Source organism: Amphiprion ocellaris, chromosome 12 (assembly GCF_022539595.1).
Source record: "Amphiprion ocellaris isolate individual 3 ecotype Okinawa chromosome 12, ASM2253959v1, whole genome shotgun sequence".
In the NCBI taxonomy this organism is placed as follows: domain Eukaryota; kingdom Metazoa; phylum Chordata; class Actinopteri; family Pomacentridae; genus Amphiprion; species Amphiprion ocellaris.
Window position 1 is genome coordinate 12,340,923 of NC_072777.1, and position 14,962 is coordinate 12,355,884.

Below are 14,962 nucleotides of genomic sequence, written 5' to 3' on the forward strand. Positions count from 1 at the left end.
AACATAAAGAGGCTCATACATCTACTCTTTTATTTACCTCTGTGCACAAAACAGTCCCAGTGCCAGTTTGGAGATAAGAACTTGTGCTGTTCAGTAAATGAATCCCACTGAAACCACACAGCTACAAATCAACATCCAGCCAAGAGAATATGCAAATATGTAAAAGGAAGCATTTGTCTTTTGGAGAAACCTGAAGAACTGAAGCTTCTGTTCCTCATCTCTTGTAGTAAAATGATAGTAGAACTCTAAAATGAATGATGAAGCATTTTAATAGTAATGATAGTTGGTCGGTACAAGTTTGGTGATGCAAAAGTACTGCAGTTGTGGAGTTGTACCAGCATATGTAATAGTATTACCTGTAAAATAGTAATTGTAACAGCAGTAACTGTAGGGCTGCAACTAATTGTGATTTTCATGAGTCTGTTTATTATTTTCTAATTTATTGACTAACTGATTGGTTAAAAAATTGTCAGAAAATAATGAAAAATGTTGATCAGCGTTTCCCAAATCCCAAAATGATAAATGTCTCATCTTGTCCACAACCCAAACATACAGAGAAACGGTCATTATAAAACCTTTATTCAGGAGTCAAACAAGATATCAAAATGATGCAGCTGAATGTGTCAAACACACACTGTAGGGGGAAAGAACCGTAATGCCGGGAAGTTTGTTCCAAAATTAGAAATCCATCATGTGAGAAACAGACTGCTACTCTTTTAAAATGATTGTTTGGGAAGATTTAGAGAAGATTTCTTCAACATTTGTCAGTAGTTTATGCCGTCAGCTGTGTCTTTACTCTTCTGGAATTTGAAATGAAAGACCAAAGAGGACTGCAGCATAACTGGAGGGTCATGGGTTAAAACTCCACAACAGCTGAGGTTCAGGGATAACCTCATTTCATGTTAGTGTGCTCAGAATAAAAACAATCTCAGGTACTAAAAATAAGCCTTAAGAGTGGGCACAGTTTTGTGAGAATAGAGCCTACACAGCAGAATTGTTTTTGTGTGTTGTCCAAACTTGCATGTTAATTACTTAAGACCGTGTAATTATAGTGAAACAGGTGGAGTATCATTGTGAGTGAAGTTTTAAAATGTGTGGAAAAAAACAAACGTGTAGAAAAGGTCTTACATGCACAGCAGCACTTCAGAGGGACGAGCAGAGAGAAACGTTGCAGAAATCTGCTCAGAGGGAAACTGAGGAGGAGATATTTTGATGTGCTGCAGCATTCTTCCTGCTCTCTTGCTTCCATGTTTCTTCTCGCTGTGCCTGTTTGTCTGTTTATGTACCTGTAGCCCTTTACTGTGCTTCTGCTGCTTCCTCTGTTTAAATCTGCTCCATCTCCAGCGGTTTTCCTCGATCATAACATCTGTCTTTGCACCTGTGGCTCAGCCTGGTTTTGCTCTAAATTCCAGGCTTTCTGTTCCCTCTTGGGATTTTCCTCCTTGGTCTTGCCTTTGTTTGCGTTTTTCCTTCTCTTAAAATCCTCTTCGTTCCTTCGTTATTGCAATCAAATCTGCTGGCGGCAAAGAAAGCTACAGAATACAAAAGTTTAACATGGAAGCTGTTGTCTAAACAGCCAACAAAATGCCTCATCCACTTTGTGCACATGGAGATATCTGACATCTCATAGTAGATATTTATATATTTTTAATCCTGTTTAAGGAGAATTGTAGAAATGATCCCCAAATGACTCCACTCAGACAAATCTGAGTCATTCTTTGTTAGAGTGTTTGGTTCTGTCATCCTCTGGGGAGAACTTTATATTCAGTTATCTTGAAATTTACAGAATTTTTTTTTTCATTTGTTGGTCAGTTTCCACATTTGAGATGATTTAAGTCTGCTTGGTGACAAAGATCAGAGGTTAAGAAACACAAGTGAATTAGGATTTTGTGCTGTCGGTCAACTTACATGGGCTTAACTACTGCGTTCCAGAGGCCTGTACTACGAAACAAGTTCAACATAGTCAGGATATCCTCATGTTATTTGGCTTCACTAAACCCAACAAATCAGTCTCACTGACCTGTCACATGAAGCTGGAACGTATTAAGTCAAACCAGTGATGCTGAATCAAGAAATGTGTGCGTTCATATATGGGGGGAGTATCGGCACCAGATGAGAAAACCTGCAGGTCTTGAGCTGCATATTTCTCACAAGCAGAACAAATTATAATCTTAAGCCAATACAGGTAATTTAAAAATATAATAAAGGGTGAAAGCAAGAAGGTAAGATGGCAAAAAGTATTGCCTGTCAACATTAATTTTACTGCCCCAGCATTAAGTCAGATCTGAATGTGTAGCCTGTTCTCCTAGTGTGTAAGTCAGTTTTAGTCCTATTCTTTCAGCTGCAACCCTGGTGGTGGTAAATAGTCTTGAGATTAAGTAAGGAACAAATATTTAAACAGAATTTAAACAGGTGAATAGCTTTACCGTAAATCTTTAGTGCTTTAATAAATTTAATTAAAGGACAACAGAACAGTGAGATGGCTTTGAAATGTCTTGCTGTCAATATGGAAATTAATAAATGAATAAAGGAAGACTGAAGCTCCCTCCACCCAGAATCTATATCTCTTATATGAAAGCTCATCAGGGATAGAAAAGAGTTTAGTCTGTCTCTATAAAATCTTGCCCTCCTTTGAGGCATTCTCAGCGTCTGTTCAGTGAGCTTCACAGCATCTTCTACGACTGGTGATGCCATTTTCCAAGAGAACTGATTGGTCAGTAGGTGGCAGTTTTATACGTATTGATCTGTTATCTGGAACATAATCGACCATGGAGCAGGTTAGCGGTTCAGTGGAAGTTAACAACTGAAAACCCAGAGTTAAACCTAAAGCTACCTGACAACTTCAAATCCTGCTTCATAGTACAGCCCTGTGATCACACCCCAGTAAGGATCCTATTAGGATAATTATACTGCAGTAAAGATAATAACAGGTATTTCACCAAGTAAATTAAATTCTCCAGTTGTGCTTGGTTTTAATTCCCAGATTCTTAAACAGACACTTTCATTCCAAAAGATTATATAACACATTCTCTGACGGATTTTTTTCCTCCAAGCAACGTTTTTGTCCATTTCGACTCTTTGACAGTTCAGGGTTTTAAGGTGCACTTAGTTTAACTCCACCAAACTTTTTAACAGCCTTAAAAATAGATACTTGATTCTCCAGGCAAACCGACAGAGCACTCATTTTAAATGCCTCCTCTCCTCCTGCTAGCATTTCAATCCAGCGCACCTCATTAATAAATCAGGATTTTATACCTGACAATGTTCTGAATTTCTTTTCACTCTAACACCTTGGAAAAACCTCTGGAAGTCTTCATCAGCTTTCTGTTCCAATATCCTGGACACAGCACCGTGACATGACTGCTCATGCATGCTCAGTCGGTGCGAGCAGCTGACTCTGCCCAGGTCTTTGAGGCGCTGAATGGGTGAGACAGGGCAGGTTTCTAGAGGTGAAAGCTCTCGGGGTCGGGGGTCAGGAGAAGGGCACCTCCCATCTCTGTGTGTAAGCGCTCAGTTCACAGGGGCTGATCACCAGCATCCGGGAAGAGTCCATCCCATCCAGAGCCATTTCCGAGTCCAAGCAGAACCGAGACACGAGGTGCTCCAGGTGAGTCCCTGACTTCTGCCACCGCTGCAGGAAAATGCAAAAAAAAAATAAAAAATACAATTCAAAAAAGAATGTTTAACCACATGTTTCTCTTAAATTAGAGAAGTTCATATACATTAAAACACAACATTTACTGCTCAGTTCTGCAAACCAACAAAGAGCCCTTATTTTGGTTTTATGGCAGGTTTACTCTGCTTGCTATTGATCCGCTCCTGTACTGCAGAGAAAGGAGATGTTGCTTGGAGGATCTTATGAATGCAGAAACCTGCAGCCGACTAAAACACCTCTGAAAAGGTCTTCAGTCGTGCTCTGCAGAGCAGCTGTATTACTGTATGACTGAGCAGCAATATGCAGAGAAACAGGAGTCTGACAATGACGGAGCTGATGTCAAACTCTTTTGCATACAAAGTAAGAACAAATGTCTCAGAGCTACACCTGCACATGCTGCACTGAAGGACAGCTCACTGATTCAATCCAAAGTACACAATATATGGGACACAACCAGAATGGCTGAAAAAGAAAATCTCATCTTTTACAAACTTAAAAAAAAGAAAAAAGCTGCTGCAGCAAAAATGTCAGTGCAGAAACCCAAAGTAATCACAGTTCAGCGTCCATCGGGGATTTCACAGAGAACCAGGCCTGAACTGGAATCAGATGCCAACTTTTAGGATTTTAAGAAATAGGATTTTCAATTCTGCTTATTGATTCCTGGAAACAACTTTTCAGTGATAGAGTCTTTCCTGTCAATGTCGCACGTGATTTAAGTTTATATCATGCACCAGAGGAAAAAAGCAGCCTTACAAAAGACGGTGCTGTGCAATGACTATAGTTATACAGTTACGGCAGTTATAATATGAAGTAGTTTCTACTGTGGTATGTAAATGTAGGAGGCAATGATAGATGTGTTCTAACATCACAGAATCAGCTGATCAGAGCCCTTCAAGTGCAATTAAACTAAAGTTCAAACATCCAACGCCCTACTTGTGCATTACATTATAGATGGAACTGATCTTTTGCTATTGTTTGTTGTATACAAAAAAAGAAAAAAATCACAAACTACTGTGTCGATTTGACAAAGTTTATGGCAGCTGCAACAATCTATACCCCACTTTATCCTCATTAGACTCTTGGGGGGGGCTGGAGTCCATCCCAGCTGACACCCTGAACAGGTCGCCAGTCTATCACAGGGCTACTTATAGAGACAAACCATCACACTCACATTCACACCTATGGACAATTAAGAATCACCAATTAACCTCGGCATGTTTTTGGACTGTGGTAGGAAGCTGGAGAAACCTGATTAAACTCACACATGCACAGGGAGAACATGCAAACCTGACACTGAAAGATCCCAGGATCCTCATGAACCTGTAATCTTCTAGCTGTAAGGCAACAGTGCTAACCACCTGTGCAGCCTCAGTTATTTTCTTTTTTATTCAAATAATGCTTCAAGAAACAAAAGTACTGTTTGATTAGTATCAGAGTCACAGCTATTGCAAACAGTAATTCTGAGAACATGTGACTTTGTCTGGGACAGATTATTATTATTTTTATGATTCATTTACATCATGTAGCGGACATGTTTATTGACACACATACTTCAGTAGCAGCTATGAATCTTGATCGGACGAGACAGCGATCGGACGACCAATCCTTTGATTATTGGCTTCTAGATCTCTACCAACAGAGCTACAACCACCCAGATGTAAACTAATATATTACTGTACTTCTACTGTGCCACATCTAATCACCTTTGTTAGGTATATTGATAGTAAAGTAATGATAAAGTTAATCAAAGTTCTGACTGCTTTAGATTTGTAATGGACCCTGTGATTCCCCTCAGTCATCACTAGATGGAGACGTCTCCTGACTGTTGTCTTTGATCCAGCAGCTGTTTGACCAAGCAGACACTCGCTGAGTGTGCGTTTGCGCGTGTGTGTGTGTGTGTGTGTGTGTGTGTGTGTGTGTGTGTGTGTGTGTGTGTGTGTGTGCATTATTCATAGCTGGATTCTTTTAACTGGAAAAACAAAGCCGCAGATATGATCAGACATGAAAAGAGGCTTTTATCTGGCAGTGGGTTTGAAACCCAGTCATCAGAGAGCGAGAAGAACAGATTGACAGATAAATGCGGAGAGAAAGAGCGATGAAAAAACAGCAAAACAGTAATTATGCGTGTGTGGGCAACTCGTGTGATATCTGTATCTTTGTATATGTGTGTAATCAGAGTCTGTGCATGTATTTGCCTGCATGTGTGTTAGTTCCATTGTGTCAGCGTGTACATTGGTGTAGAACAGTCATATTGTAATGGCTGAGCCTCTGAAGCGTATCACCGTCATGTTATCTGGATCTCGTAAGGCCTTGTAACAACACACACAGCGGGTTTGTTCGGTAGAATTGCAGTGTGGGTCTACTGCGGTGGTGTCAAGATGAGATGCTCATCACAGGCCAGCGACGGGCCGCAGAGCTTTTTAATTGGAAAAAACAGAGAGGGATAATTAAAAGTAAATCAATTAGTATTCACCTCATTACTGACTGCTGCAGCTGCTGACATCCAATACGAGACGCCTTTCTTTTAAGTACTGTACATACATTAAAGCTCATAACCCTTTTGTTCCTTCTCAGGTTGACTGCAGTGTGATGGAGTCTGATTCACTGCTCTGGGATCAGACTCAAGTCAGACAGACACAACTGAAATCTCCTCCTTTGGGACTTTTGCTGCTATAAAAATTCAGTTGTACTTCATGGGTCTGCGATTTGATTCCTTGCTGACTTGCTCTCGAGGTAGCCAGTCTGTCTGGACTACTATGTTACATAATACATATGCATGTATCTAATCGATATTTGGGTGGCCTTTATACCTGCCATTCTCCTCGGTACACTTGCTCACAGTTTGTCAAGCTGCTTAGAAGGTAGTTTATTTCAAGCATCTTGGAGAAGTTGGACTGTAAATCGGTACAATTTCAGCTGTCGCAGATATAAAATCCTGATTATTCCAGTATTCTATTTGAACTCCAAATATTTACATTTATGTATTTGTAAGTCAAAGAATAGGTTTTTTCCCATGCAAACAGAAGACCTCACACTCCAAAGTTAATACATGAGAGATGTCAACACTTTTCTTATCTTACTTGTGCATTCAATTTAAAAACTAGTTTGTTTTCTAGCATGAGGCCCGTTACCTCATAATAAGGTTGCTGTTACTGCTGAACATCTGTGGATTAACCTTTTTTATTCCTGCGATATTGGAATATGATTACAAGCTCGGCCTAATTTAACAGATGTGGTATCAGGGACAAAAAAGAGTGTAGGGCAAAGCAGTTTGTCATTTTAGGCTATGTAGTGTTCCACAGTGTAAGACAACTGATTCTGTACAGAAGAACCTCACATGGACATAATAGTGTCCAGCATGTCAAAATGTTTTCTCTGGCGTGGTTTGTCAGCTTCTGCAACATACATGCTTTATGATCCTATGTTTGTGGGCCAAGTCTTTCTGTGGCCCGCAGATGATGGATTTAGCAACAGTGACGTCAAATATTGGTTTGTGGACTTCTGTTTGGAATTTGGTCATCACCATCTCAGTATTTTTGGACTCAGAAGTGATGGACGAGGGATGGATCTGATTAAAACTCCCCCAAACTGTGCACATCATAGACTGTATGAAATAAAGGATAGACTGTATAGATTATAAAAGATGGAAGTGACCACTGTGATGTGGACTGTTGATTTGGAGACTAAAGTTTGCTAACTCCTGGTCAACATCTTGGAGCTTTTGGAGTAAAATGTTTGAAAGAGAGGGCTGAGAGGAATGAGGAGCAGGGTTGCCCACCCACCCATACTAGCCTGATTACTGCTCCCCTGTGCAAATCATAAGATCATTTGTGACCATACAAGTCAATCCATACAGCCATGCCCCTAAATGTTGCACATTAAGGCCTTATTTCTGTGTAATGATGGTGTTATTTTCAGATGGATAACCAGGACACTGATCAGAAGGAGGTAAGTCAACAAAAAAATTAGCATGACTTAAGGAAAATGTAGTGGTGCTTGTTGGTACTGCGCTTTAAGGCACTTCTGACCCTTATTATAACTTTGTGTCTTCATACATTTGAACAGATGGCTTTTATACAAATTCACCTGCTGTACAGTTGTCATGAGGGGAAATGAGGAACAGAGGCCAAAACAATTATTTGTACCAGGCTGTAAACATGTTTGTTTCTGCTGTAAAGTTGGAGATTTTAACATGGTGGTCTATGGGGATTGCGTCAGTCTTGGAATCATTCTCAAGTGGCCATTTGAGGAACTGCAGTTTGAGCGGCTTCTGTTATCAGGCCTGAGGTTGCTGCTTGGTTGCTTTAAGTTGTTTTTAGAAACGGATATCAGATAACATGATCATCTGTATTATTTTAAATATAAAGTTGGGCATTTTAACTTGGGGGTCCATGGGAATTTAATTGCTTTTCGGACTTGCTTCAAGTGGCCAATTGAGAAATGGCAGTTTATTGCACTTTCACGTTAGTGTCATCTTTCAGAGCTCTGACCATAAAGACCAAAAGCTATGAGTAAAGCTGAGTTCACTCAGTCTGATGTGTCTCTGAGCCAACTGACAGCAGGAATTTAAGGCTCTGTGATCACCTAATCTGTCATAGTCTCTATCTTGAAAACCATAAATGTCACATATGTCATCCTGGCATCACATGAAAGTGTAGAAGACTTGAAGTGTATGTGACAGGAAGTGCATGTAAGGGCTGCAGATTACTTCTGAATTTATATAAATGGGTAAGGTCTCTCAGCATTCTCTGGAAGACGAAGCGGCCTATTTTTCAGACTTCACCATGTTGCCACACACCTTTTCCCCATGCTGAACGGCTTATTTTCACCTCTGCTTTCCTTCTTTCTCACCCTGCCTTTCTCTCCCACTCTGTGTGGTGGTCTGTTTAGTTCTGTCTCCAACACACTCTCTGTGTGTTGCTCTGTCTTTCTCAGTGTCTGTCGTCCCGTCATCCTCCCCATTTCTACCCTTAATTTAACCTCACTCTGCATTTCTTCCTCTCTCCCACTCTGTCTCTCTACCAGTCAGCTCTGGGCTGTTTCTCCGGTGAATCTTCCTTCTAATTAGCTATCATCGCTCTGCTTCCTGTGCTTTCTGACACACACAGAAACACACACACTCTCAGCCGGGACATGTAGCGGCGCCGTTTGTGTGTTTGTGTGTGTGTCGTTACAAGGCTTTACTAGTTTTGGTTACATGACAGGGATGCGCTTCAGTGGCTCTGCTGAAATACACACAAACACCTACACAGACGCTGGTGTGTGTTGAGTGTTGAAGTGTTTTTAGTCCTTTAATTTAAGGCTGGTATCTGATGGATGGATGGATGGATGGATGGATGGATGGATGGATGGATGGATGGATGGATGGATGGATGGATGGATGGATAGATAGATAGATAGATAGATAGATAGATAGATAGATAGATAGATAGATAGACAGACAGACAGACAGACAGACAGACAGACAGACAGACAGACAGACAGACAGACAGACAGACAGACAGATAGATAGATAGATAGATAGATAGATAGATGGATAGATATATGGTATATAACAGCCTGAGCAATATAACACCTACCTGTCTGTCTGTCTGTCTGTCTGTCTGTCTGTGTACAACTCTCATTATTAGTCACCAGCCTCAGCTCTTTTTGCCTCTTCCCTTCACTTCCTTTCTTTATTCCTACCTACTTAAACTGCAGTTCTCCCTCTAACTTTTCCTTTGTTTCTTTCTCTTCTCCTTCCTTTCTACCTTTTTCCAACTCTTACTTTCCTCCATTCTCTTAAACTTCCTTCCTTTCTTCTGATTCCTTACTTCTTCCTTCATATGTTACGCCTCTTCATGTTATATTTATTTCCTTCCTTCCTTCCTTCCTTCCTTCCTTCCTTCCTTCCCTCCCCTACATTCATTCTTTGCTTGCTCCTCCGTACCAACCTTTATCTTTTTGTTTTCTGACCTTTTGTTTCATTCTTCCTACCTTCCGTCATTTTCTTCCTTGTTTCATCCAATCTTCTTTCCCTTCTGTCATTCTTTTTTTTTCTTTCTTATTTTCTTTCATCTTTCTTCCTACCATCCCTTCATTCTCTTCTTTCCTCATTTATATTTTCTTTGATTTCATTCCTATCTTCCTTACTTCCCTTGTTTCTTCGATTTTTTTTCCCGATGACTTTCCCTTTAAAAAGTCATTGTTTCCTCCTCCTTCCCTGCCTTTCTTTCTGACAGTTTTTCTTCCTACCACACTTTCCTCCTTCCTTTCTTTTTTCTTTCATTCCGTCTTTCTTATTTTCCCTCTTACTTCTTTTCTTTCTTTTTCCTCCCATCTTTCTTTTTCCCAATTCTCTCTTTATAGTTTTCATTCTCAATTTTACTGTTATTTTGCTGTTACAGTTCTATTTTGCGCTCTCCTTCTTGTCTTAACTTCAGAAAACACACATGGAGAATTGCAAGGGTTTTCACAAGAACCAACATGCTGGACGAAAATACACCGCTGTTCTCATTTTCAACGTTAAAACTACCCAAACAAACAAACATCTTTTTTTCTTGTTTTTCCTTCAGTTGGCACGTCTACTGTACCTCAGGTTCTTGTCTTGTTTGCTGATAGCACATCCTCCTCTGCTGCTGTCACGGGGGAACTTGTTGTAGAGGTATAAAAATATTCAGACCTCCAGAAGCCACAGCGTTACTATTATGAAGCCAGAAACAGCTGAGAAATTATTACCAAAGACTCCTTAATCTAGAGTCCAGATTTACTTTGATTTATCGTGTTTCCTATTTTGCTTTAAGCTCCTGTTGTCGTTCTGTGGTGTACACAATGTGCTGCATGCAGACAGCGACATGATGAACTGCTGCACCGTGTGGCCATTTTCTGGACGTTACTCTTTTCTTTCCTTTAGCTTTCTTCTTTTTTGACATTTTCTTACTTTCTGTCTTCATGTCATCCCTTTTCTTCCACTAAGCTGTAACTCTTTCTTCTTTATCATCATCCTTCATTCTTCTGTCTAATTTTTTTGTTTTTATTTCATCTTTTCCTGTTTTTTCCCCTTTTCTCTCCTCTTATTATCTCCTTTTACTTTTTGTAATGATGCGTCTCTTTCTCTCTGACTATTCACCTTCTGCTGACTCACTGATGTAATAACACACAATAACAGCATCAACAAACAGAGAGGATCACACACATTAACGTACAACCATGCAAACGCGCATACAGTATATGGTTTTTCATGTCTGATATTATCCACAAAACCAGCAGATCTGTTCAGAAAGGCAAGAATCCAGATGGGATAAACACAAACAAACACAAACACACGCTTGCGCAGAATGTTGCATGCAGACTGAACAGTTGGTGAGGTGTAATGAGCTAATCTTCCGCTGTCGCTCTCTCCCCCCCGACTCACCCTCCTCCCCTCTTCTCCTTCCTCCCTCCCTACCACGTCCTCCTCCCTTTTTCTCTTTCTCCTCTTTTGTCTGTCTCGCTTCACCTTTCCACCTGTGCCTCTCTTCCTCCCTCGCTCTCGCTCTCTCTGGTGATTTATTGGTTGTCAGGTTGTTCTCTGCTGCAGGGGCTTCTGGGACGCCGTCAAGGTGCCCAGTGGTCAGGTAATGACAAGTGTGAGTGTGTATGTGTGTGTCTGTTAAGAGTATTTCAAGCTGCCTGTCAAGCATCTGCCCCTGCAGCGTGTGTGAGTGTGTGTGTGTGTGTGTGTGTGAGTGTGTACAGCAATCATCTTTAGACAAATTTAGCTTTAGATTAATTAACATTTAGATTAATTTATCAGCCATATGATGTACGGTAGTGACTTGCCCGCAGCTACCCACACCTGTCTGCCTGAACTGTGTGTGTGTGTGTGTGTGTGTGTGTGTGTGTGTGTGTGTGTGTGTGTGTGTGTGTGTGTGTGTGTGTGTGTGTGTGTGTGTGTGTGTGTGCAGACCTGCTTGCCATCCGCCATGTTGCAGGGCAGCAGCAGGACCTGGGAGGCAGGGAAGGTGGTGGACAGAGACAAGCAGTGCTGCTGCTGACGGATCTGCTGCCCGTGAGTGTACACCCACTCCTAGAGAAAGAAAGACAGAGTTAATCATTTTTTTATCTTCTCTGCGTCTTAAATGTTGTTTGTCAGCTGGGTTTTTGAAAGATGACATTTTCGAGCGCTGCTATAGGTTTGCTTTTGTTTCCGATAAGCGCTCAGGAAGATAAAGCCATTCAGGGAGAGGTTACAAAGAATTAGAAACAGGTACCAAAATGACCTTCAATGCAATTTTAGTTTGCCGGAGAAATGACAATAAAAACATCATCAACAGACACCCAAACATAACGTGATTAATGCAAAGCTCATTCCAAAACCATTGGTATTAATTTGCTGCTACAACAGCCTCCACTCTTGTGGTTTCAGGCTTTAAACCAGACCAGCAGGGATTTGTTTCCCATTCAGCCACAAGAGTATTAGAGAGGCCTGGCTCACAGTTAGTGTTCCAGTTCATGCCAGAGGTGTTGGATGGGGCTGAAGTCAGGCCGGTCGTCCACACTAGAGTGGGAAAACATTTCATTACAGATTCGGCTTTGTGTACAAGTGTGTTGTCACTTAGAGAGAAGAAAGAGTCAAACACAAAATGCTGAAACAAAGCTAGAAGAAGTGTGTTTTATATAACACTGTATGTTGTGACATTTACATTAAAACTAAAGGACCAAGACCAAACATAAAAAGCAGAAATAGACTGAAAGTGGGCAGAAGTTTGTATTTTGCTCCTCATTGTACATAACTACAGTGAGACAGACTAAACACAACAATACATAAAATTGGGCTGAGTGATTTGGGTAAGATATCTAATTAAAAATGTTTTCACAGATGTCAGAATTTCATTGGCAACTTAATTTTTAAAGTTTCAGTTCAATATTCACAGTGTTCACATTATGACTGACTCACATTGACCCACTTTGGTAATTTTTAGCAACTTTGACAATTTTTTTTTTGCTATACACTCTTTATCTCTATGTAAACCTTTTTAAAATAGTTTTAAGTCTGTCCATTTGTGCTGCTGCCAATCAGAACACTCTAGTAAAAAATAAGTTTTACTCTTAATTAACCCTTTTTCCTTGTTAAATAAAGATTCAATTGAATAAAAATAGATTTAAAATGTGATGGATCATGAGACGCATGAGACACCTTCAAAAGTTGAACTCTCACTCAAGGACGACAGCATGAATTTGTCAAACCGTTGGGATGACACTCAATCTCTTGCAACCCTTGTGATTTTCTATTTGCATAATGTCAAACCACAATTTAGATTTAAAATAATGAATTGTTCAGCCCCAAAATAAAGCATGCTAGAAACCCCTGGACCCATGACAACAATGAAACTTAGAATAATAAAAAGCCATATACAGGTTACAAATGATGTTAGTCATAATGGCTTCAGTAAGTAGGGATAGCAGAAAATTCCTTACTTTTACCTGACTACAAATTTGAAAATAAAGAACACTGTTGTGCTGCTACATTTACTCAATTTTTTTTTTTTTCCCGCACTGGACACAGAAACATACAGACATGAATAAAGACAGATAAGAGCAATGTTAAGATGACTAATTAGGGAGAACAGATCAAAAATTGTTAAATTCTTCAAAATAAAAGCTCCCAATAATGAAAAATATGTTCTATTGTAGGATATTCTCAATCCTGTTCTTATAATATATTTCCAAAAGCAAAAAGAGGAAATAATACTTTGGATACGACATTTTTCTAATCTGTTATTATTCAATATATATACAGAAATGTAGCCTTTACAATATTCAAATACAAGCATACAGTGTTGTAGTAGTAGTGGTAATGCTGATGTGTATTCATCACTACTACAATGGTCACACATCCTTCGTACTGTGTGATATGGGTGTGTGTGATAAAACATTTATGTGCAGCTCTTTCAGTCTGAGGCTGAGCTGCGGGTCACACACACACACACACACACACACACACACACACACACACACACACACACACACACACACACACACACACACACACACACACACACACACACACACACACACACACACACAGGCAGCTAATGCTAAGGATTGGTCAAGGTTCAACGTAACAGCGCCCTGATGTATTAGCGATCATGTAAGAGAAAGACGTGTTGAGAAAGAAGATAAGAGCTGAGAGCAGCAACAAACACACACAGTACAGACAGAGACTGTGGAACTAGGTCAGGGGTGTTATGGTAACTGGAAAGATCCATGGATGATTCAAACTGTATATGTGTGTGTGTGTGTGTGTGTGTGTGTGTGTGTGTGTACAGCCTCAGGGAACAGTTAGTAGAAAGGTCACAGCAAAATTAATCACATCTTGAAACATCTAGAACACACACATGCACACATTGATATTAAATGCATGGATGACATATATTTTAGTTAATGATTTCACAACAGTGATATCAACTATTTAATTTGGTTTTTAAATTATTCTCATGTCATATTTTGAAAATAAGACATCATTAGTATATTTCATTATCATTAGGAGGAAATGGAAAATGCTGTGCTTCGGATTCTATTACATTTCTTTGACAGTTAGTAGTTACTTTTAAATTCAGATTTTACATGCATTAGAAAAGCTTTAAAAATAGGATGCAGTCGTATAAATGTATTTCCCTGATAGTGCTTGAAATAGATTAAATGAGCTTCAGTAGACAGAGCAATGATAAAATGCTACTTACACTTTAATGTACCAGCAATAACAATAATCAGCCAGTAACTTCACACATACTGGTTTAACCCTCCTGTTGTCCTCATTTACGGGCACCAAAAAAAATTCTTCCCTTGTCTGAAAAAAAATCCAAAAATTCAGTACAAAAAAACTCCCCAAATTTATAAAAAATTTGCAACATCTTCAGAAAGAAAATTCCAAAAATTGCTTAAAAGTTTCCCTTAAATGTTTTATTTTTTAAAAAAATCCCCAAATTTGGCAAGAAATAAAAAATTTGAAAAATTAAAATTGTAAATATTTTCAAAAAATGAATAAAAATCTTCAAAAAAAATCATAAAAATATCTAATGTGATTTCATATATATCAGTAAAAGTTATAATATTTTCTTTAAGAACATCCAGAAAAAAAATCAACCAAAATCCAGTGAATTTCGCTGGATTTTGGTTGCTTTTTTTCTGAATGTTCTTAAAGAAACATTCTTTTAAATCTTTTTTTTTCCACCAAAAAATGTTCAAAAATTTCCCCAAAATGTTGAAAATGTAGAAGTTTTCACTGTGAAAATATATATATTTTTTCCCACATTTTCAAACTTTAAAACGGGTCAGTTTGACCCG

The 14,962-nt window shown here is 39.3% G+C and overlaps 1 protein-coding gene across 1 annotated transcript in view; it reads right to left on the reverse strand.

Moving 5' to 3' along the window:
- Positions 1-562: 562 nt before the first annotated feature.
- Positions 563-14,962, reverse strand: part of galnt14 (UDP-N-acetyl-alpha-D-galactosamine:polypeptide N-acetylgalactosaminyltransferase 14 (GalNAc-T14)) — a 193,590-nt gene continuing 179,190 nt past the window's right edge. The window contains exons 14-15 of the mRNA XM_055016107.1: positions 11,583-11,702; positions 563-3,631 (exon numbers count right to left, since the gene is read on the reverse strand). Coding sequence (XP_054872082.1) covers positions 3,473-3,631; positions 11,583-11,702 — 279 coding nt within the window. The 3' untranslated portion in view covers positions 563-3,472. The remainder of the gene's footprint in view (positions 3,632-11,582; positions 11,703-14,962) is intronic.